At 43.7% G+C, this 23,015-nt stretch overlaps 2 protein-coding genes across 3 annotated transcripts; both read left to right on the top strand.

Moving 5' to 3' along the window:
* The first annotated feature begins 8,872 nt into the window (after positions 1-8,872).
* On the top strand, positions 8,873-13,867 carry LOC133885733 (protease Do-like 10, mitochondrial). Of its 2 annotated transcripts, XR_009903254.1 has the most exons (9): positions 8,873-9,378; positions 9,866-10,111; positions 10,830-11,025; positions 11,113-11,372; positions 11,683-11,810; positions 12,391-12,594; positions 12,712-12,762; positions 12,899-13,292; positions 13,418-13,867. XR_009903254.1 is itself a non-coding variant. In XM_062325475.1 (8 exons), exons 1-8 carry the CDS (start codon positions 8,940-8,942, stop codon positions 13,142-13,144), a joined length of 1,770 nt encoding a protein of 589 aa, XP_062181459.1. In that variant the 5' UTR covers positions 8,873-8,939; the 3' UTR covers positions 13,145-13,402. The 2 variants fall into 2 exon arrangements, 1 of the variants encoding a protein (XP_062181459.1); XM_062325475.1 differs by lacking the exon at positions 13,418-13,867 and having other exon boundaries at positions 12,899-13,402.
* A 5,537-nt stretch (positions 13,868-19,404) lies between these two features.
* Positions 19,405-21,357, top strand: LOC133885906 (thioredoxin-like fold domain-containing protein MRL7L homolog, chloroplastic). Its single transcript, XM_062325672.1, has 4 exons — positions 19,405-20,318; positions 20,547-20,628; positions 20,724-20,835; positions 21,001-21,357. The coding sequence occupies exons 1-4, from the start codon at positions 19,627-19,629 to the stop codon at positions 21,120-21,122; spliced, it is 1,008 nt and encodes a 335-aa protein (XP_062181656.1). The 5' UTR covers positions 19,405-19,626; the 3' UTR covers positions 21,123-21,357.
* Positions 21,358-23,015: the final 1,658 nt, after the last annotated feature.

The following is a 23,015-nucleotide window of genomic DNA, read 5'->3' on the forward strand; positions in this document are numbered from 1 at the left end:
TTTATGATTTTTGGATTAGCAAAGAGAAAACTATGCATTTAACTTGGTTTAACAAATACATTTTCTCATAGAAAATTTTGAAATTTTTTATGAGTATACATACTTTTATTATGTAGATCATGTTACAAGGAAACCAACAAAATTTGTTTCACTTGATTTGAAGATCAGATGAATTAGTTATTGATTTTACAAGATTGAGATAATTTTTGGGTTTTTTTGTTGAACTTCACTGAAAATCGAGAAAACTGCTCGATAAATCGAGAAAACCAAGCGGTTACCGACAAAATTGAGCGGTTACCGCTTTGCGGAAAATTCGAGAAAACCACTCGATAAATCGAGAAAATCGCTCAGTAACCGGTCCAATTCGACCGGTTACCGATCGGTTAAAATCGTAATTTTTCCCCGAAATTTCAAATTTATTCAAATGAATTTTGTCCAAAATTTTTTGAAAATTCAAGCGGTTACCGCGGTAATCGCGCTTTTTTGTTACCGCGGTTACCGAGCTCTGGTCGGTAACGTAAACCTTGGTCCTAGGAGGGGCTACACCTCACTCCGCAGTCCCTATGATCACATTTGGTGTACTTCTAGTATCACATAGCTCCTGACAGATTGAGCTAGTAACCTCAGAACAAGGACATTTAATCCACGCACTCACTCATCAAGATGCATGCATCCGGAGTCTAGTCATTAGGGTTACTGCTTTCGCATGTCCATGACTGTGGACACGACTATTCGAATAGGTTTACACTCTGCAGAGGTTGTACACTATACCCATGCGATGTGCTCAGCCTCCAACCGTTGCAAGCAGAGAAACAAATCATACTGAGACACTTCAATCACCTTTCCTTCCAGGCTTTTCTACGAGATTTACCCTCAAGTACCAGAGGCCATGATGTATGGTTGCATTGGGGTGGCTAAGCATGACGGTGCAATGACTCGGTCCTTAAATCATCAGGACAGGTATTTTTTGGCAATGAATACCAGAGAGGTAACTCAAGCACCGAGGAGCATCCTCATCCAGAGTGCTACTCCACCTGCCCCCACCAAAATAGTTTTCACCCCCTTTTTATACATCACCATCCACATCCCACATGACATCAAGGATTTCACAACCATCACGGAATTCTGAACCATCAAGGATCCATGGTTTATGAGTTATCATTCATAACAATACATCTTATCTTCGAGGAGATGTGTTTTAAAAGCGACGTCTCAAAAGACATATTCAATCCTAAGCATGGTAGATATCAAACCATCATTCGTCATTAATATAGATAACAACAGGTAATCCTAGGGTGATATGTAGGTGCAAGGCATGGCATATATTTGATAGGATTGACTATTACAAGTAGTTTGTAAAAACGTAATACATAGCACATGCGATAATAAGTCCAGTTTTAGTTGGTCATGTAGATTATTTGAAACCATAGGTTCAATATGATCACGAAGATAGGACTTGCCTTCTCTAAAGTTTTCTTCAATGTCTTGGTTGTAGTCAGGATCCTCCTCACTTCTGACGCTTCCCAAGAAACACTCGCAGAATTCTCGCGGTTCTGCAAATATGACTATGATATTCAACGGGCTATACTAGGGAGAATAAAATAACATCAAACAGAAAGCCAAATGAGTCTTAATGGATATCACACTATGATGGATAGATATATCTCAAATTTAGATGAATTTTGGTGAAAGAATCGCCAAAATCGGAGTCAGAACGGAGAAGTTATGACTCCTGGAAGATTTAATCTAAAATTAATTGAGAAATATGAAATGACACTATTCATGAGTGGGACCCATGGGTAGGACCCACTGAACAGTAATGGGGCCTACATGAATAGTAACCTAATAGGACCCACGTGAACAGTACTCGGTTGGGCTGAAACGAGCTTGGATTGGGCCTGGTCTAGGCTTGGATGGGACGAACCGAGCTTGGTCTATATAGTACTAGGCTACACAGTGCTGGCCTTGCTTGATTCAGGCCCGTTGGTTCACAGGTTGTGGAGCTGGGTCGACTCACTGGGGCGCGGCCTATGGGCGGCTGGGGCTAGCCGGCTCGACTAGGCCGCGCAGGCGTGATAACGGCCTGGCCACGCGTGCACGTGTGCGTGCACGCGGACACGCTGGCCCGAGGAGAGTAGCGAAGAGGGGATCGACGGCGAGCGATTGCAGTGGAGCGACGCCGGAGGGCTCGCCGAAATCACTCACTCGCTGGGGTTTTACGACGATGGATGGTCACCGGGCTTCTACACGCGAGGACGAGTTCAACTAGGGGCTTATCGGTGGTGGGCTAGGGCCGAAGCGGCACCAAACGGCGGCCGAAGTAGGTCTAAGTGGCAGCGCAGAAATTGGGCAGCATCTCCCCCGCTCTAGCATGCTTTGGGCCACCTACAAGCCTATAGCTAGGTCCACACGACTAACACAGCATGAAGGTCGGCTCAAGAGAGGGCTAAGTGTCACCGGTGGTGAGGAATTATGGTGGTGGTGAAAAAACTCACAGACGCACGCGATTACGAGAAAAGAAGACACGAGGATGGCTATACACAAGCTAAGAGGATACACGAGGGGACGGGGATGCTCACCGAGCTCAAGGCCGGCGAGAAGCTGGACGGCTTAGCGCCTGGCGCGGGCGAGCTCCTGTTAGACTTCTGGTCGATAGAGGTCATAGCGGCAAGAATGACGACAGAGGCGGCGCTGTGGTGGTGGCAAAATGGGGAAACCTACAAAGAGACAGAGACCAGGGCGCTTAATTTATAGAGGGAGAGAGCGCACAGAGAGGCGGAGTGCGTTGTGTTATCCCTGAGGAATAGGGCAGCGGCTGACGGGGATATTTCCCGCGGCATGGCAGCACTACGCCAGCCACGCGCGTGAGCCACAGAAGTCCTGGGCAACAGACACTCGAGTTGTGCGCAGGAGAGAGCGGAGAGAGAGGAGAGAGCGAGAATGCGGGTAAGTGGCCAGGCATTCAATGCGGCAGCCAGATATTTCCCGTGGATGAGGCGGCTATCACGGTGGTGAGCGGCGCAGCATCACGCTGGATGAGGAAGGAGAGGGGGTGAGCAGGCGACCGCGGGATGGGCAACGCGTGGAGGGCCAAGCTTGCAAGGATGTGGGCGCTAGCGAGCGGTGGCTGGCCAGTGCACGCGAGGGAGGCTAGGCCAGTGGCACACTTGCGGCCTAGGCACGGGAGAGAGGGAAGAAGCTGGGCCCACTGAGGTTAACTGGTTGGCTGGGTCGACGAAAGGAGAGAGGGGGTAGACATTGGACCCGAGAAGAAGAAAAAAGAAAAGGAAAAAAGGGTTTGGGTTTAAATTCAAATAGAGGTATTTGAATTTAGTTTTAACTTTGGACTTGGCATAAATTTAGTTGGGATTATTTGAATTTACGAAATGGGAGTAAAGCTCTGAGATTTGGAAGGTAAATTCAAATAAAAAAAATGGATTTTTTGGATTTGAGATGAATAGAAACTAAGAATAGATTTGAAATTGAGAGACATTCAATTTGAAATCTCCACACAAAGAACCATAAAAACTATAAACCAATGCATATGAACTAATTTAATGCAGGGACTATTTTGGAGATAACTCTAGTGCATTTTGGAAATAATTTTAGTGCATCTTGGAATACCTAATCAACTTAATATATTTGAATATGTATTTTTTTTCTTGCTTTTAGTTGGCTTAATTAATCACAAAAAGTTTTAAGTTGGAGTGAATTTGCAATTGATTAGTATGCTAAAACTTAGGACGTTACACCAGGATTTCCTGAAATTCTCAGGGTATATCTCTATCTCCGGGAAGGAGATCATTGAATAAAAGAAAACTACCTATAGGTACCTAGGATATCCAGTAAATAGAGAAGTTTATCTCTAAGAACGGGAAGGAAGACTTCAGATGATGTACGATGACTCCTATTTATACGGAAGTTGTGGACCCTGCAGAGGAGAAGAGAGAGGTCAGAAGTCGCAACAAGACGCTCGACTAGGTTAGATTCATCTAGACTAGCCATGCACCCCCTTGTAACAGACTCAGATCAATACAAGACAAATACGATATATTGTTATTATACTAAGGGAGGCATGAACCTGTTTAAAACCCCCTCTATGTGTTCCTTTCATTCGTCTACTCAAGGCATCCTCCATCTATTTTACAAATTCGTAAGATTGGTAGTTCACCAATCATCGACAGAAGTCTACGCACATGTGCCACTTGTTGTTGTTCTTCTTTACCAACACTTTGTTCGCCAACCACTCCGGGTGCATGACCTCGCAAATCACTCCTGTTGCGAGGAGCTTCTTAACCTCATCCCGAGAATTCTCCTGATGATCAATAGACATCTTTCGGAGCTTTTGCTTCCTGGGATTCACTTTTGGAGCCACATTCTGTCAATGCTCTATCATCTCCTTTGGTACCCATGGCATATCCTAAGGTGACCAAGCGAGATGTCTTTGTTGGCCCAAAGAGTAGATAGCAGCTTCATCTCTTGCTCAGGTGGCAATTCAGCACCTATGTGCACACACTTGTCTTTGTTCTCGGGGCGCAACAGGACCCGCTTTATGTTACCCATGGGCTTGGATTTTGATGATGGGCTCTCTTGCCCCTCCATATCTGCTTCGAACAACATGTGCACTTTTCGTTGACTCGGAGTATGACCATGTTTTATCCTCCGGGTAGTGACTTGATCCCCCAAACGGAGATGACACCCTCCGAACTAGGCATCTTCATACACAGGTAGCTGTGGTGTACTACCACGTCAAATTTGGACAACGTCCCTCTCCTGGAGATGACATTGTATTGGTAAGGAACATCCACCACATCAAACAAGATGTCTTCTGTCCACATTCCTCCCACGCTGAAGGATACCGGGAGCAAAATCTGCCCGAGGGCTTCAATAGGTCTTCCTCCAAAGCCTTGTAGTGGGGTCCCTACTGGCTGTAAGTGGCTCATAGGAATTCCCATTTGATTGAATGCTTCTGCAAACAAAAGATCTGTTGAACTCCCCCCATCGATCAGTACCTAGCGCACCTCAAATCCAGACACATTCACGGAGATAACAAATGCATCTATGTGAGGGTAATAGAGGACTCGCATGTCTTCTTGAGAAAAGGTGATAGGCTGGTGAGACCATCGAAACTTGACGATCAGGGAACTAGTTTCCACGTTGTTTGCCCTTTGTATATACTCTCTTCTTTGCCTCTTGGATTCAAAGTTGTAACTGGATCCCCCGAAAATAGCTAATATCATGCTCCTAACCCCCTTCACATTCTTAACAGTCCTCGCCCCCTCAGAGGGAGCCTCGATCGCATTCTAGGCGGTGGTGGTGGCAACTTATGTGTCTAGGAGTGATGTGAAGGGGGTGCTCCCATCCAAACCGTGAGATAGTAAGGTGGATGAGAGACCTGGGCCACCTCACGCCTCCATGTGGTGCACCGCTCAAGGATCATAAGAAGACTTGGAGCCGAGAGGTCCAGAAGATCATCTGCTTAATCATTCCTTCAAGGCTACAACATGGGGCATAACTTGGTAGTATGGCCAGCATCCTCGCCGTGCACCGCGCAGTATAGAGGCCGTAGTCGTCCGGTGCCACGCCCATGACCCCTCGTTGAGCTCCCACTTCTCTGCTTACTTCGGTCCTATCCTTCCTCGATGTTGAGCACGCTTCGCATGTGACCCCTTGACTAGTAGAAATTACGATGATGGGGCTTGTGCTTATCCGACCATCGGTGGGTCTAAAAGTACATCTAGGTCTCCTATGTGAGTTTTGGCTAATTGATGACAAACGATTAAGGGATTAATGGATTTGCTGAAGTTATGAACAGGTTTTAAGTCCCTTTGGAGAAGTTAAATGACGTTGGCATACCTCTAAAAATAGAGAAGCGGCATGTAGTTGTTCAATAGGGTTTAATTCTTTTATTTTTGAAATTGAGTTTAGATATACCGCTCTATCGAGAGGAATGTGTAATGATAGTCTTGATGATGTCTCGGTGCTCAAAATAGGGAAACAGAAGAAATATCACTTATCATGCAGCATGTCCTTAAATTATCTGAATAATATTGTTAGCCATCATTTAGGAGTTCTTTTTCCTCTTTGGTAAACGCTTTTTGGTCTGATCTACTGCAATTTTCACTCAGTTATTTTGTAGTCAAATTGTTCTGTTGAAAGTTGTGTTGCTTTTACAGACCGGGAATGGTGGTAGGCTGGTACCACTCCTATCCTGTCTTTGGTTGCTGACTTTCAGGAGTTGAGAGTTGACATCAACACTCAACAGGTCTATGCATAAGCCCTTATCTTTTATTCATTGTAAAAATGAGCCTTTTAACTTAGTTTCACAAAAGAGAAAGAATCGCTGTATTTGCTGCAGTCATACTGTAGTGCATGGTAATTCATCAGGATATTTGTAGTATTTTTCATGAAATATTGATGTAATAAGCTAATCTTTCAATGAGGGAGTAGAGTAGTAAACAGTTGTCTGTGCTTGGTTTCTGTTGTCTTATGTTTGCAGTACCCATGGCTTTATCATGTCCCATGCCTCCTGAAAGTTGTCATTGAGCCTAGGGTAAAGCCAATCCTGTTGACTGTTATCATTAAGTGGCGAAATGCCAATATGTGCATGGGATTTAACCCTAACCCTGCCAGGGAGGCTAATCACTCCTCTTGACATAGTTGATAACCTTAACTGGAGCTTTAGACTTGTGTTCACTTGCTCTTTGGGTTGAGGCTAATTCATATTCGGTTTCATGGTTCGTTGTATATGCCTGGCCTGGACTAGGTTAGGAAAACTACTCCCAGAATAATAGGTGATGATGGATATTTTGCATTGTGCCTATTACTAAGTTATTGCAAAACTTATTCCTGTTATACTCCTTTTATGTAAACATTCAATATTGAACATGCAGAATTTTGAAGCTTTAAAGTTTAAACCCCAGAGCTGTTTCTGTTGTGATAGACCCCATCCAGAGTATCAAGGGGAAGGTGGTCATTGATGCATTTCGTCTCATTAACCCTCAGGCTATGATGCTTGGCCAGGAGCCACGACAGGCGACATCGAATGTCGGACATCTATTCAGGTAAGTACTGAACAAGATTGGACCTTACAAACTCTTGTTTTGTCAATTTCTTATAAATAATCAGCTTATCACTGTATTATCTGGCTCTTATTCATGGTCTGAACAGACACTATTACTCTATCGCAATCAACTACCGGAAAAATGAGGTAGAGGAAAAAATGCTGCTGAACTTGCACAAAAGGAAATGGACTGATGGGTTGATCTTGAAGAGGTTTGACACACACTCGAAAACCTACGAGTTCAGATTTTAAGATTTTTTACTCTGCTGTAACGGTGTCTTCTGTATGGTGGCGGAGACTACAAGATCAAGATTCATTTCAGCTAGCTAGAAACTACATTGGTTAGTTCTGGTTATGCTCAATGGTCGTGGTTGCAACTGTATGGTTTAGGAGTTAGGATTGGGCTGTGAAAGATGGGCATTCCCCCCTCTCCCCTGGGCTCCTTTAAAATGACCATGCAGAATGCTTCACCGTTGGAACAAGGGTTGCACGTCTATTATTGTAACACGCAAAGAAATCATCATGCTTCCCTTTATTCGTTCATTAAGAGGAGCCTCAGGTTGTGTGTCGCACATAACAAAAGAAAAAGGTGAATGGATTTTATGATCCAGTAATTATTTTTCCCGGTAGTAATGATACTTCAAAGAAAATAAGGTGAACGGATTCTTCTGATTCAGTATCTTTTAGCGTGGTAAAGATACTTCTGCGATAATCATGTTTCGAACTCCGTGATATTGATTTATTTGAAGAGAACTGCTATTTATCCGTTGCTAAATTTAGCAGGGCTAAATCTGACAAATTTTCAACCATGGATCATGTGTCGAGATTCGTACCTGCCAGCTAGATGTCGTCTTCTCCGGTGAATGCAAGGCCATTGTAACTCTTCTTCTCCAGCGAGTACCTTCATAAACTCCTGTGCCATGCTCTTCTTCTCCGGCGAGTACCTTCATGAACTCATGCGCCATGCTCTTTTTCTCCAACGAGCACTATGAACTCCGGCGAAATTAGGGTTTTGAATTGGGGTTTGGGGTTTGGGTTCCAGGGGATTTAGATCCTCTGGCTATATAGGGACCTACGGGGGAGGCTGCTGGCCCGACGGTGGTGGTGGAAAGTGGATGGGACGGCGAGGCGATGGGGGCGTTGTCCACCGCAGTGGTGGGAGATGGCCAGTTGGCTTGTGGTGGTGGCAGGGGTGTCGGGATTGAAGAGGTTAGGGGCGGGCGATGGTCGTGGATGGCGGATCCGACAATGACGACACCGCCAGAGCTGGTAGGGTGGTGGCGGCGACAGGGGAGCTCAAAGAAAAAAAGCATGGCACGGATTGACGTGAGGATAATATGAGGAGGTGGGAGGAGCCGCGACGAAGGAGGGAGGGACAGTGGAGGTGGGTGGGCCACGCCAGTGCCGGGAACGACGCCAACGAGGCGGTGGGTGACAGCGTGCGAGGCGAGGCGGAGTGACACATGGTGCGAGACGGAGCAAAGCGGATAAAGCTCTGGAGGAGGAGCTAAAGAGGTGGATGACAGCTCAGAACGTATCCACAATTTGACAGATTTTGCCTTAAAATCTAATTAAGATTAATTCACTTAAAGTTATAGTATCGGTTAAAATTATCTAAGGCATGGTCCTTATTAACCGAAACATCAACAAACGTATGAATGTATTATCAGCACACTGCAACAAGTACACTTTTTATACATGGTTTTACTATTTCCGTGAGATGGGTAACATGAATATTACTGTCTGCTGTCAGTGATACCGAAAAACTCAAAAACTCCTCCTGACCCTGAACCCGAACCCCACCTAAAATCCCACGAGCTGAGAATTTCCAAACCCTCGCGCTTCCTGCCTCCCCCTCCCTCCCGGCGAGGCCGCCATGCTCGCTGCCGCCGCCAGCTCCCTCAGCCGCCTCTCCTCCTCCTCCGCCGTCCGCGCCCTCCGCCGCGTCCTCCTCCACGCTCCCCCACTCCCGCCCTCGGCTTCGCCTCCCCTCCCGCCTCTCCGAGCCCTGACCCGCGCCCTCCTCCCGCACCTCGCCGCCGCCCCCCGCTTCTCCACTGCCTCCTGCTCTTCTCCTCCTTCCCGCATAGGTGAATGCGGCGGCGCTCAGGGAATCCCGGCGATACCCGAGGAGGCGGAGGGGGACGGGGCTGAGGAGGAGGCGCAGGCGGAGGCGCTGGTGCGGCGTGACACGGACGCGTACGCGGCGGTGGAGCTGGCGCTGGACTCGGTGGTCAAGGTGTTCACGGTGTCCAGCAGCCCCAATTACTTCCTTCCGTGGCAGAACAAGGCGCAGCGGGAGAGCATGGGCTCTGGTAAGGCACCGACCTTAGCGCTCCCGTCTTAGTAGTGTATTGCTGTGTTTGATTTGGATCTCTGCTACTGCTGTTGGTGTCTAGGTGTGATAGGCATGTAAAGGACATTTGTGGAACGCCTGTGTTAAGTTATCCTGAAATCGGCCCGAATTACCTTTTGTTTTTTCCATTAGAAGTTCAGATATCTTAATGGGGTAATTTGCTGGCTCCAGATTGGCAAAGAAAGCACCTTGCACGCAAATTTGTGCTGTAGTTCTAAATTGCGTATGTCTCAATGCCTGTTGTGTGGACTTAGCATATGCTGTACAGCAGGTAAAATATTGGATCTTTAGGTATAGCTACAAGTTGGTGTAGTTCATATGACCTCGAAGTTTGGATGATGTGAAATATCAATCGTTGTAGGCTAAATGGCAACTAAGCATATTCAAATGCACTGAAGCGGAAGTCATTCTTTGGTTCATCTCCTAATTGCATGTCCGTGTTGCAGGATTTATAATTCCTGGAAGAAGGATCATGACAAATGCTCATGTGGTAGCTGATCATACTTTTGTTCTCGTGAGGAAGCATGGTTCGCCTACTAAGTACAAGGCGGAAGTCCAGGCTGTTGGTCACGAGTGTGACTTGGCTCTCTTGACGGTTGAGAGTGGGGAGTTTTGGGATGGGATGAACAGTCTGGAGCTTGGAGACATTCCCTTTTTGCAAGAAGCCGTCGCAGTGGTTGGCTACCCTCAAGGTATGAGTCTGAGGTTGAGTAGTTGACAGTCTGGTATTCTTTGCAGTATTTTGTATCTAGATGTCAAACTTGTTAGTTTTATGATTCCATCCATGACTATTCAATTCAGGTTGTGCATACAGTACACATGACCATCTATTCTGCAAGGGCACAGTTGAAACATGTTAGTAGTGTTGTAAATGAGTGAACATGATCTAATTGATTGCACCAGCGGACCAATTATTAAATAATAGTGTACACATGAACAGTGGATGCTGTTGGAAAGGGGAAACTCAAACGTCTTTATGATTTCACCACTTTTAAAATTTATAAAAGTAGTTGCTGCACTATTAATTGATAATCAATCATTAAAGCATTCGCAATGAGTGTCTCAGCAATTTCTTTGTAGTAAGTGTACTTTCTAGTTTCTTGTAACATTGTCCACATCGCAAACTATATGACACAAATTGCTACTCCAGTATATCTATTCCACAACTTTCTGTTGGGGAATGTCACGTTAATTTATGCATGCATGTTTGTACTAATGATATTCAAATGACTTAAAATGTGTCCTATGTCACGAAGATTGCCTACTGCTAACAGTTGAGCAGCTCAGTTGGCTTCAATGCTACCGCTAACATTAATTGTTGTGCAGGAAAAAAATTCTGTACTTTTTAGAAAATAGAAAAATGTGTTAAAATGCGAAACGATATATGATTCTGAAGTTTCTATGGCTCAGGTGGAGACAATATTTCTGTCACCAAGGGGGTTGTCTCTAGAGTTGAACCAACACAATATGCCCATGGTGCTACTCAGCTCATGGCTATACAAATAGATGCAGCAATCAATCCAGGTAATAGTGGAGGGCCTGCGATTATGGGTGATAAAGTAGCTGGAGTTGCTTTCCAGAATTTGTCAGGGGCGGAAAACATTGGGTGAATCATTAACTATTTTCCTCTTGCACCAATTAAACCCCTTTCTTTTACCTAAACTTCTTTTCTCAACCCTTTCCTTTTTTGCAGTTATATCATACCGGTGCCCGTAATTAAGCGTTTCATTTCTGGAGTAGAAAAGAGCGGCAAATATTCTGGGTTTTGTACTCTTGGAATATCTTGCCAGGCCACTGAAAATATTCAATTAAGAGAGTGTTTTGGGATGCGGCCTGAAATGACTGGAGTGTTAGTTAGTAGAATAAATCCTCTATCTGATGCTTACAGGATTTTGAAGAAAGATGACATCCTTCTTGAGTTCGATGGCGTGCCTATAGCAAATGATGGGACAGGTGAGCTTAAAAAATTAGTTTCCACATATGCAATACTTCAATATGTATTACCAACCACTTTATGTTGCATATTTTGGTTTTGGTTTTGGTTTTTCTATTTCTTTTAATGCATTACCTGTGTATTTGTTATCTTTTCTGCGAGTATGTAGCACACAATTATTGCTTGGACACATACACATCCCGTACCCCTGGTGCTTGTTTTTGTATACCTGCTTCTGTTCAAATAAGTTAATCTATGTATAAACTATTTTGTAATACATGGCATCTCAGCATCAACCACTGAAGATCGTTAGTTTTTTTATACCTGCAGTCCCATTCCGTAATAGAGAGAGGATCACCTTTGATCATCTGGTGTCCATGAAGAAACCTGAAGAAACAGCCGTTCTCAAAGTATTAAGAGATGGTAAAGAGCAAGAATTGAGTGTCACACTTAGACCTGTGAGTCCTTGCTATATTATTACATTCGATCTGTACCTTTGATTAACCTGGGTGCAATTTTTTTGTTGCTCGCCTGTTACCAAATATAATAGTGATATTCTGTTGCTATTCTTGTTTACCTTTACACAAAGTTTTTCCAGTGCTAGGCATGGTAATAGACTCAACCTCGACAAAACTAAATCTATGCACTATCCTACATAAGCAATATCCCTGTCCAATACCTATTACTAGTTTCAGAAATCAGAACCCACCCATAAATTACTGTAAGTTTGTACTTTGTAACCCACTGAATTCACTATATTAGCCAATGGGCCAATTTTAGACCCTTTGTAGAGTTATTTCAGTATTTTGAAAGGATGATCTGGACAGAGACCAACCCATCTCTTATACAGGTATTGGACCCTTTGTAGAGTTATTTCAGTAGTCCACGAAATTGGACCAAATGGTTTTGTACACAACTCTCCAAGGCCTATTTCTTTGCACCAATCATTTCTTTCTTCACTAGAATCTAGAGCTTTTCATATGTAGACCTTTGAAGCTTGAACTGATCTTATTTGTACTTGCGTTTTTCCTTATGCAGCTACAACCTTTAGTCCTGGTTCATCAATTCGATAAACTACCCAGCTACTACATATTTGCTGGTTTTGTATTTATCCCACTAACCCAGCCTTATCTCCATGAATTTGGAGAAGACTGGTATAACGCCTCGCCACGCCGATTATGTGAACGTGCGCTAAGAGAGCTTCCGAAGAAGGCTGGGGAACAACTAGTTATCCTATCTCAGGTATTATTATATTAATTCACGACCTCCTCATGTTTCTGTACTCTATTTGAAAACATTTTGCATCACACCGTCCGTTAACTTCTAATTGAATCTATCTTTGTACTGAATGTATTTTAGGTTCTCATGGATGATATCAATGTCGGTTACGAAAGGCTTTCCGAGCTGCAGGTATGTTGGTATGAGTATATCCCCTGGTATCCAGTTACATACTACCCAAACGGAGACATAAATTCTGCAGCATGAGCATAGTACACCGAATCTGAAGTACCCTGAACTGATCAGGCTGCATACTAAATGTGATCAGGTAAAAAAGGTGAATGGTGTGGAGGTTGAAAACTTGAAGCACTTGTGCAGCCTTGTGGAAGGCTGCACCGAAGACAACTTGAGATTCGATTTGGACGATGAGAGGGTCATCGTCCTCAAGTACCGGAACGCAAGGCTTGCCACGTCCCGGGTCCTCAAGCGGCACAGGATACCATCGGCTATGTCGAGTGATCTTGTCGAAGAGCAATCGACTAATGGTGAGATCGAGGCATCATGCACCAGCTAACGCGGGGGTTTTCTGTCGACATAGCTCAGGAGTTCCCTGCGGCAGCACAGATCTGAGGAGCACACTTCATTTTCGTGAGGCGGATGCGTCTGCCTGAGACCTGCGGAGCTGTACAATGGCTGCGGTCGCTCCTGCTTAGCCGTTTCAGGTCTGGCGCTAGGAGGGTCCTCCGCAAATAAGATCAATGACCGCCGGAGCTTTTCAGCCTGACATACCATTCTTTTTGCCTCAATACCAATCATTGCTGCGGTCGCTCCTGCTTAGCCGTTTCAGGTCTGGCGCTAGGAGGGTCCTCCGCAAATAAGATCAATGACCGCCGGAGCTTTTCAGCCTGACATACCATTCTTTTTGCCTCAATACCAATCATTCTTTTTCGTCATCATAAGGGCGTCGGAGTGGCGTCCCGATATTGAATTCAGATCATGCATCGTGTATGATCAGGAAACATGGCATAGGAAAAATGAGTTGTCGCTCAATGTCTCTACCAGTTGTACATGGTACTGATAAGTTCGTACTTCGATACTTGCCATGTTGGAAAAATAAGAGCCTTGCTGCCACGTGGAGAAGATCGTGACTGCAGTCGTGGAGTCCGATCATTTATGGACCTGGGCCTATTGGGTCGCATCGTCTCTCCCCTTGTATAGGCGACTTTTCTTTATTTTTATATATTTATATTCTAATATTTGTAAAAATATATGGTCATTTAAAAATATTGCATATCTAGGCTACTGTATTTCATTAGAGGGACGACACCAAGATATCTTTTTTTTTCTCATTATACAAGTTATTGTTTGAGTTAAATTTTTTTTAGAGATAGGTTATAGAATCCTCTACTATATATTTTTTTAAAGAAATTTTTATGATAATTTTAAAATTGTTTTGAACTTTGAGAGCAATAGAATGCATTGTTTTAAATTTTTTTAAAGTTATCGCTTGTTGAATAGGTGATACTTTTATTTTTTTTTTAAAGGATGTTTGTTAGAAAAGTGATATCTTGGTATCGAATATCCAACGAGCGATATTAGTCTAGATGTACAATATTTTAAAATAACAATGTATTTTTGTAAATGTAAAAATAAAGAAAATTCTTGTGTTGGCTGTTTCCTCTCGGAGAAAATTTTACTGTATAACCAACTAACCAAAATCTAATATTAGAAGTCATAAAAAAAAATATCATAAAAGAAAAATATGATAGTACAGGGCATACTTTCATCATTCATCTCATATCATTCGAGTTTTAACAATAACTTATATAAAAAGAAAAAAAAAGAAATTTCACCTATAAATAGGACCTCAATTTTTCTTTTATTCCCCCCTATACAAATTACTGTTTGAGCTAAAATTTCTCCTCTCCTCTCCTGGGCTCAGGGTTCAAAAATGCAACGATTACCGACAAAAAATCGCGGTTACCAACCTTCTCGGTGCGGTTCGGTTTAAAAAGTCGAGTGGTTACCAAATTTGAATTCAAAAAATTCAAACCGACTTTAAAAAAATCAAAAATCCAAAAAAAAAATTGATAAAAAACTAGAGATAATTTCAAGAGTATCTGTGAAAACAAAACTTTAAACAAATCTCGTTTGGACATCCAAATTGACGGGCAAACTTCGGATATCTTTTAAATGGGCTGTTTTGTGTACTGAGCCGAATGTACCCAGCCCGTTTTCGGCCCACGGTCAGTGGATAAGAATGTGTCGGTTTGGAGCTATCTGTGCACTGCAGAATTTCCCCACCCCACCTCCCGCAGCACCACGCGCGGTGCGGGTGACCGCTCGACCTATTACAGTGATCTCCGGCGCAAATCCGGTGAGGAAGCTTCGGTAATCGAGCGAGGGTGGACGGTTACCGACCGCATTGGAGCGGTAACCGAAGGTCTGCCCCAGCACATCGCCAGCCATCGCCACAGCTCGGTAACCGTCGGCCAAGCTTCGGTAACCGCCGCAACCGATTCGATTTTTAGTGTTTATCGGTCAGTAATCGATGTTATATGGTCGGTAGTGATAGATTGCGTGGTATTTCGACAATGCACTGCGTGATGCGTTCGGTTGTGGACTGTTTAGTAGCTTTTTTGTGTAAAATGCTCGCTAAGCGGTGTTACAAGGGCAATAGTTCGTCGTGTAGTCGATTAGGAACATGTAGCGGTCGATTCGCTGGGTTATGGACTTTATTACATTGAATTGTCCGTGTACATGCAAATGTTGGTAATATTCGTGCTAGACAATCGGCCATTTACTATCGATTTTAGGTGCAAATGGTGCTAATATTCGTTCAAATAAGTTTATTAGTTGGCTAACCATTGATAATTTTTGTTCAATTGAGTTGACTAGCAATTTGAACATGTGTGGAGATATTTATTAGTAGGCTAACCATCGAGATTTCTTCTTCCAACAGAGAAATTGCAAACTAAGCAATGATAGATAAAGATGTGGTGTGGCAGCATGGGGACAATTTAGCCCCGGGTTTTAGGTGCAATTATTGCAATAAGGAAAAGAGAGGCGGTGGTACCACAAGGTTGAAAGAACATTTGGCAGGGCGTGGATTGAATGTTGTACATTGTGATATGGTGCCTCAAGATGTACGTGATTATTTCAGACGTGAGCTGGATAGGGCAAGAGATAAGAGGAAGGGAAAGGCTGACGAGAGGGTTCAGAGGCAAGAATCAGCTAGAGTTCAAGTAGATTTGATAAGTGATAATGAGGACACGGAAGAGGAACAGGTGCAGCATGCCATGGCTCAATCGAGGGACGAGGAAGAGTCCAGGAGGAGGGTAGGTGAGTCCTACGAGCATAGAGGTGGTAGTGGTAGTGACAGAGAGGGCTCTTTGTTAAAAAGGATGCTTAGGAGAGCATCGTCAACAAGGGAGCCACCACCAAGTGTCAGGGATTACAATGTTGCTTTAGCAAAAGCCCCTGTGTAGCCGAGGATTAACACCGTGTCATGGAGTGCTAAGGGAAAGAAAGCGAAGGAAGCTATTGGTGTGGCATAGTCTAAATTTTTCCACACTTTAGGCATTCCCGGTAGAAGGGCAGACGATGCATTCTTTGTCACTGCAGTTAAAGAAACACAGAAATGGGGTGAGTGATTAAGTTTGTAATGAATTTAATGTTGTTATACTTCTTTCTTTTTGACGTCTGATCATTTGTTCCGTAACAGGCGAGGGTGTAACATCTCCAACAGGCCAGGATATAGATGGTAAGTATCTGGACGAGAACGAAAATGCCTTGAAGAAAATATTTGACAAGTGGAAGCTAGAATGGCCAGAGTATGGTGTTACCATAATGTGCGATTCGTGGACGGGTCCGACGCACATAAGTATTATTAATTTCCTCTTATATTGCAATGGTCATATGTTTTTTCACAAGTCTGCAGATGCGACTGGCTACAGTCAGGATGCAAAATATTTGAACAAGGTACATTATTTTCCTAAGTTGCTAACATAGTATTTCAATTGTTGCATATTTATTTGGTTCATTCTTTTATGTAGGAGATAAGAGCAGTGGTAACTGATTTGGGTCCACAAAATATTGTACAGATTGTGACTAATAACGGGTCTAACTACAAGAAGTCATGTCAGGTTCTGAGAAGGGAATATCCTGCTATCACGTGGCAGCCTTGTGTGGCGCACACGATAAATTTAATGTTGAAATCAGTTAGTGATTTTAGAGAACACGACATTGTCATCCAAAGTGCAAGGACCATACCGCGATGGCTATACAATCATTCAAAACTACATGAAATGATGAAGGCCGCGATTGCTGGAGAGTTGGTGAGGTGGAATGCCACAAGATTTGGCACTAACTACCTATTTCTTGATAGCTTTCTACGACGAAAGGATAAGTTCATGCAATGGATGGCATCTAGTGAGCTTCAGCAGTCTCGATACATTAGTTCTGATATTGGGAGATATGCACATAGTTGCCTATCCAGCTTATCATGGTGGGACAATCTAAAAATGGTTGTCGATTCCGTCCAGCCATTGTATGCATTCCTCCATTTTACTGATCAGGACAAAGTGCCAATATTGAGTGAGGTGCTCCTGAGATACACCGTTGTGAAGCATGAGTATGAAGCCTTGTATCGGAATGATATAGATTCTTTTGATAAGTACATGGAGATTATCGATCGCAGAATGCATGATCTAGCCAATGGGACCTACATGAATGCTGGTAATACATTCCTACCACTTGCTATCTTATTTGTACTGATGCTTGTGTTTATAATGCTTCTGGTACTAATGCTTCGATCATCAACTTACAGCGGCCACTTTGAACCCCCGCACGCATTACACGTATGGCACAGGTCCAACCTTGTTCGAAGATCTCCGTGAGGCATTTGAGAGGATGACCGATGTTACTACTGCCGCGAAAGCACTTATTGAGGCTGAAACATATCGGACAAAGTCTCTCTCGTTCTCAGGTCCTCTAGCTGCATGGATGGCTTATGACGGCAGGACTCATCCTGGTACGAAAACTTTTACATATCTATCCGTTGCATCATTTTATCTACTTTTTCGAGCCTCATATCACTTTACCTACTTGCAGTGCAATGGTGATCTATGTTTGGTTCATTTACACCTACACTATCAATGCTTACCAGACGCCTAGTGTCACAATGCGCTTCATCTAGTGGGTGTGAGAGGAACTAGAGTACATTTGCTTTCATCCACACCAAAGTTCGCAACCGATTAAGCTACAAAAAGCTCCATAAGTTGGTATATGTCAACTAGAACCTGAGAATACAGAACAACTTGGATGCAGGTATCAAGTCGACTATTGATGATGATTTATTTCAGCGGCTTATAGAGCTCACATTGAACGACGATAACAATCCGCTCCGGGACTGGATGGAGACCGGGAGATCAAATGCAGCCCCTAAGCTTGACGAGGAAGACATAGATAGCGACGTACCCCTGCCTACTCACTTGGTGACAGACACAGCGAACACATCTGACTTACAACAATGTGCTGCTACAGTGGTTGGTGACATACACACAGGAAAGAGGAAGAAGAGCAAGAAGACTAAGGGCAAGGGCAAAAGACAAGTGCAAAGCGATGAGAGTATGGATAGTGACCCAAAGAGCCCAACTTACCAAGAATCGAATGATAGCAGCTCAAAGATTGACAGCGGTGATGATGATGGTCAGGGCGGTGATGTTCCTCCATGCCAATCCTCTATCGTTCCTCCCGTGTAATTCACTGGTGAGAGTCAGTTTTCGCATGCCATACAGGATCAGGACCACGGTGCCCCATCCTCACCAAGGCATATAATACATGGTGGCCACGATGGACCACAAGATAGTGCGAGCTATTCCAACAATTATGGCATGGAGAGTAGTTCTGGATCGTATCCGTACCACTATCATGTCCCCGATGCTCAGTCAGAGCCTCCTATTCAGTGGATCTATGAGTGGTAAGACCCTGAGTTTTACGCCATTTTGCAAGGACAATGGTCAACCACTTCTGCATGGACAGGGCAAACATGGGCTGAGTTTAAGGCAGAGTTGCTATCGACACGACGGCTAATGCTAATGTCCACCGATGAGTACAATATGACCGAATGTAATCGTCCCCCAAGCTGGTGGTTCTAAAGGTGATGCAAATTTACTTTTTGCAACTACTTTATTTCTATATCATATTGTTACACTATTTTTTTCCATCTCGTAGGTTGCACGTGGTGTGGATACCATGGTAAGTACTGAAAGATGGGATGTAATTGCGTTTTTAGCTTTACTACGGATAATTTGATATATATTTATTAATTTCAAATGCTGCATATGTAATATACGCATATATTCGAAGCAACAATTATATGTTCGTGCTTGAATTGCTATTACTATCTGTTTGTTATCTTCGAAACTTCCAAAATATAGCAAAGATCATACCAAAATTTTATATGATATTACAAAACATACCATGGTACTATACTATTTTTTTCGTGATTTATTGGTCAATTTTTTGTTTCTTATGATTTTTCTACACAATTATTGATAATACGTCCATACAACTCAAAAATCGTTCAGTTATCGCAGCAATTCGGACGGTTTTTACTCCCTCAGTTACCGAGCAAACCACTCGATTTACCGAGCAAATCACTCGGTAACCGGTCCAAACTGACCGGTTACCGAGCAGTCAAAATTACGATTTTTCTTAAATTTTAAATTTTACTAAATAAATTTTATCTAAATTTTTTAAAATTTTTGTCCGGTAACCACGATACCTCGGTTACCCCCAGAGCTCGGTCGGTAAGCCGAACCTTAGCCTGGGCCCTGGCCTCTCCCCTTCCCTGCTGGTTCCTTCAACTTCATCAGTGCGTGCTACTGCTACCTGCGCCGCCTAAACAAATACATCCTCGAACCCAGAAGCAGAAGTGGAAATCGCTCGCGAAGCTTAGCAAGAATCACTCGAGCACTCCACTCCAATATCAAGCCTAGTTTCAAACCTTAGAGGAGAGAGGCGCACACGCACTGCGCGAGTGGTAGCAGTAAGATGGCGCTGCGCTGCTCCCTGCCCGCAACCTGTTCGACGTTTTGCGTGAAAGGATCGGAGCACCGGAACCCCCACCGTCCGAGCTCCCCCGCGCGCGCCGCGAGCTTCGTCGGCCTCGCTTCTTGCCCGCAACGCCGGAGACTCGTGCTCGCCTGCTGTGCGCGGGCGCAGGCGAGCGACTCCGAGGCCGTGCAGCTGCTGCTCGGCGGCGCGGCGCGCGGCGACGACACCGACACGGACTCCGAGTCCAGCGACGACGAGGCCGGCGGCGAGGACGCCCAGGCGCGCATGACGGACGAGGAGCGGAGGACGCTGCGTCGTAAGATACAGGAGATGATGGACCGCGTCCCGGAGACGGCAGAGCTGACGGACCCGGAGGAGCGGAAGGCCAAGATGCGGGAGCTGCTGACCAAGTACGAGCTGGTGGTCGAGGTGGAGGACCCGGACTGGCCCGAGGACGCCGAGGACGGGATGGGGTTCAGCCTCGGCCAGTTCTTCGACAAGATCACCATCAAGGCCGAGAAGAAGGACGAGGAGGTAGATGACACGGGGTATCAGAGCGACAAGGAGATCGTTTGGGAGGATGACAACTACATCAAGCCGATCAGGGATGTCAAGACACAGGATTGGGACGCGTCCGTGTTCATGGACTTAGGCCCGATGATTGTGCTTGTGCATAACAGATACAAGAGGTATACATAATTCCTTGCTCCGACTCAAGTGCTCCCTCATTGCAGCTGAAAATCGAAATATCTTATTGATATATGCTGAACCTGCACAATCATGTCAGTAAATGCAAGAAAGCTATTGTGTGCTCTTGTTTTAATTATTGTTTTGGCTAACGAATTAGTTCATAAAATTTATAGAGCATCCATTCGTCCAATGCTACTTTGATAAAGCACGGGTGCTTGTTTTTGTAGACCGCAGGAGAACGAAATGGCGAGGGCTGAGCTAGTTAAGGCGATCGAGATGTTCTGCGAACACAATCTGCCTTCACCAAGGGTACAGAGTTTCTTACGGCTTTCCTACAGTAATTCACTCGGACCTGGTGCTTCAGATAGCATTTCACGGTCTGACTAAGCATATATCATTTGCAGTGTGTGGCGGTAGATGCCTGTGCTGAGCCTGATCTCGTGGATGCATTGAAGGTTTCTGGGTTCCCAGAGATCCTCTTCACCAATGCAGGGAGGATAATACACCGTGAGAAAGGTAGCTTGTATGAGTCATCGTAGAGAAATATTGCATGATTTAATTCGCATATGATCAGTTGCCCCGTGAAGTTTCCTGACCATCATAGATAAATACTGCACCGATTTAATCCGCATATGATCGGTTTTCCTTTGAAGTTTCCTGACCTGAAACCTCTCGTGTTAGTTATTCGGTCTGCGGAGGCATGGTCGAGGATGATGGCGTTCTTCTATTATAAAGCAGCAAGGCCGCCGTTCTTGTGTGAAGCAGATGGGCAGGGTCAAGAAAAGATCCCTTCGATGTCATGAGAACGTGGAGGCGTAGCCTTGTAGTAGTGTAGTATTTCACATCAATATACATTGTTAGAACTTGACAGTTTGCATCAGTGTACACTGTTAGAACTCTAGAGCTTAGACTTTTAACTGTCGCAACAAATCTCCATTACCCAGCTTCTTTGTAACAGCTTCTGACAGTATTTGTCATGCAGTGTAGCCATGTTCTGAAATTTTTGACATAGCGGAGGAACTTGTGCGTTTGGTTGGAGGACGAAGTTAAATGAGATACGATCATTCATGTTTTATTGGATGGAGCGATCTAATTTTTTGTTTGGTTGTATGGGTAGGGTGATCCAGTTTCTTGCTTGATTGGACAGATAGAGCTTGTAGGTTTAGCCAAAACTTAATGAGGCGCACTTGTCATATATTTAGTTTTTTTATCAAAATATAATCATATGAAATATTGTTTTGTTGATTTAATTGTAATGAATACAATGGTACAATCGGATCACAAATTAAGATAAACGGATTAGGAGATTATATCATTTAAAGTATGCTAGCAAAAAATTGTATTTACTCTAATGGTCTAACCAACCAGAATATGTCACACTAATAGAGATAAAAGCTCATCGGCTCTGTCTAGCAATTTCTAGTGGATGAACTCATCCAACATTTGAGAAGAATATTCCATATAGATGTTCATCCTATCTATTTTTTTCTCCAACCAAATACCTCAAAAAATTAGATGATCATCTCTCATCTAAGGATATCCCTCCAACCAAACACATCCTAAGAGTATGAAGACATCAAGTAACATGAATGGAAATGTGTGAGAAACCATCCAATTTGTATTCGAATTAATTAAATCAAACAATCATTCATTAAGATGAGAGCTAGCACACACCCGTCTCTCGACATGCTATACGTTAACCCATATCTCAAAATAACAATCGTAGCCATGAATGATTAAGACGAATCCAATCTCGATAGTCCCGGTATGTATTTTATACCTAAGATTAGAACATACACATTTACAACAAGCTTAATCATATCAAGGTGTAATAAAAGAGCTAAATATATTACAAGTTCAACAATTTAAAACACTACTTGCTAAAACAAAGGATGAGAGTCACTTAAATAAGTTCAGTCTCTCAACATAACCTCAACAACGCTAGAAGAAACAAAATGCAACAAGTTTATATTGCATCATATTAACGTTAACATCTATAAACAGCAAAAGAGGTGGCGCCATTTGCCCTAAGGCACCACCAAGTCACCACGTGTAGCCCACCACTACTCTTGCTCGTCATTGACATCGGAGGGTGTAAAGTAGTCATACACTAATTTCTCCTCACCTGCAAAAACTCAACTATAGTAACCTGAATACGAAGGTACTCATAAGACTTACTTATAGTAGGTACATATAATAATCCGACTCTAAATATAATGTATTTGGAATAAGTAACAAGGAGTCAGTCATAAGATTAAATGAATTTATACGTATAAGCAATTTATTGACTCAAGAATATGAGTACCTAACATATCTTAAAACTTTGACATCCTATCACGAGAGAATAAGTATAAACATAACAATATAAGAACATGCACATCTCATCATAAACATACTCGAGTCACTTCCCATCATACCATATACAATCCAATATCGAAATTCTACGATTGATATGGATGAACATAAACATGCTCATAACCGAGAGCGTAAAAATTCGAATTGATCTTACGCACTGCAGGGAGGTACATCTTAACCCATTCGACTTGGGTACATCCACTTTATCCCCGAGATAACCTTTCTTATACTAGAAACTATACACTTGCACTTTCCCCTATGGTACCGGGGTTACCACGAGCGTGTCTCCGACACCTTTGACTCCCTGCCACCTTGCTCCTCCTCATAATTTTTCTCTTACA

The sequence above is a fragment of the Phragmites australis genome, chromosome 11 (genome assembly GCF_958298935.1).
Source record: "Phragmites australis chromosome 11, lpPhrAust1.1, whole genome shotgun sequence".
In the NCBI taxonomy this organism is placed as follows: domain Eukaryota; kingdom Viridiplantae; phylum Streptophyta; class Magnoliopsida; order Poales; family Poaceae; genus Phragmites; species Phragmites australis.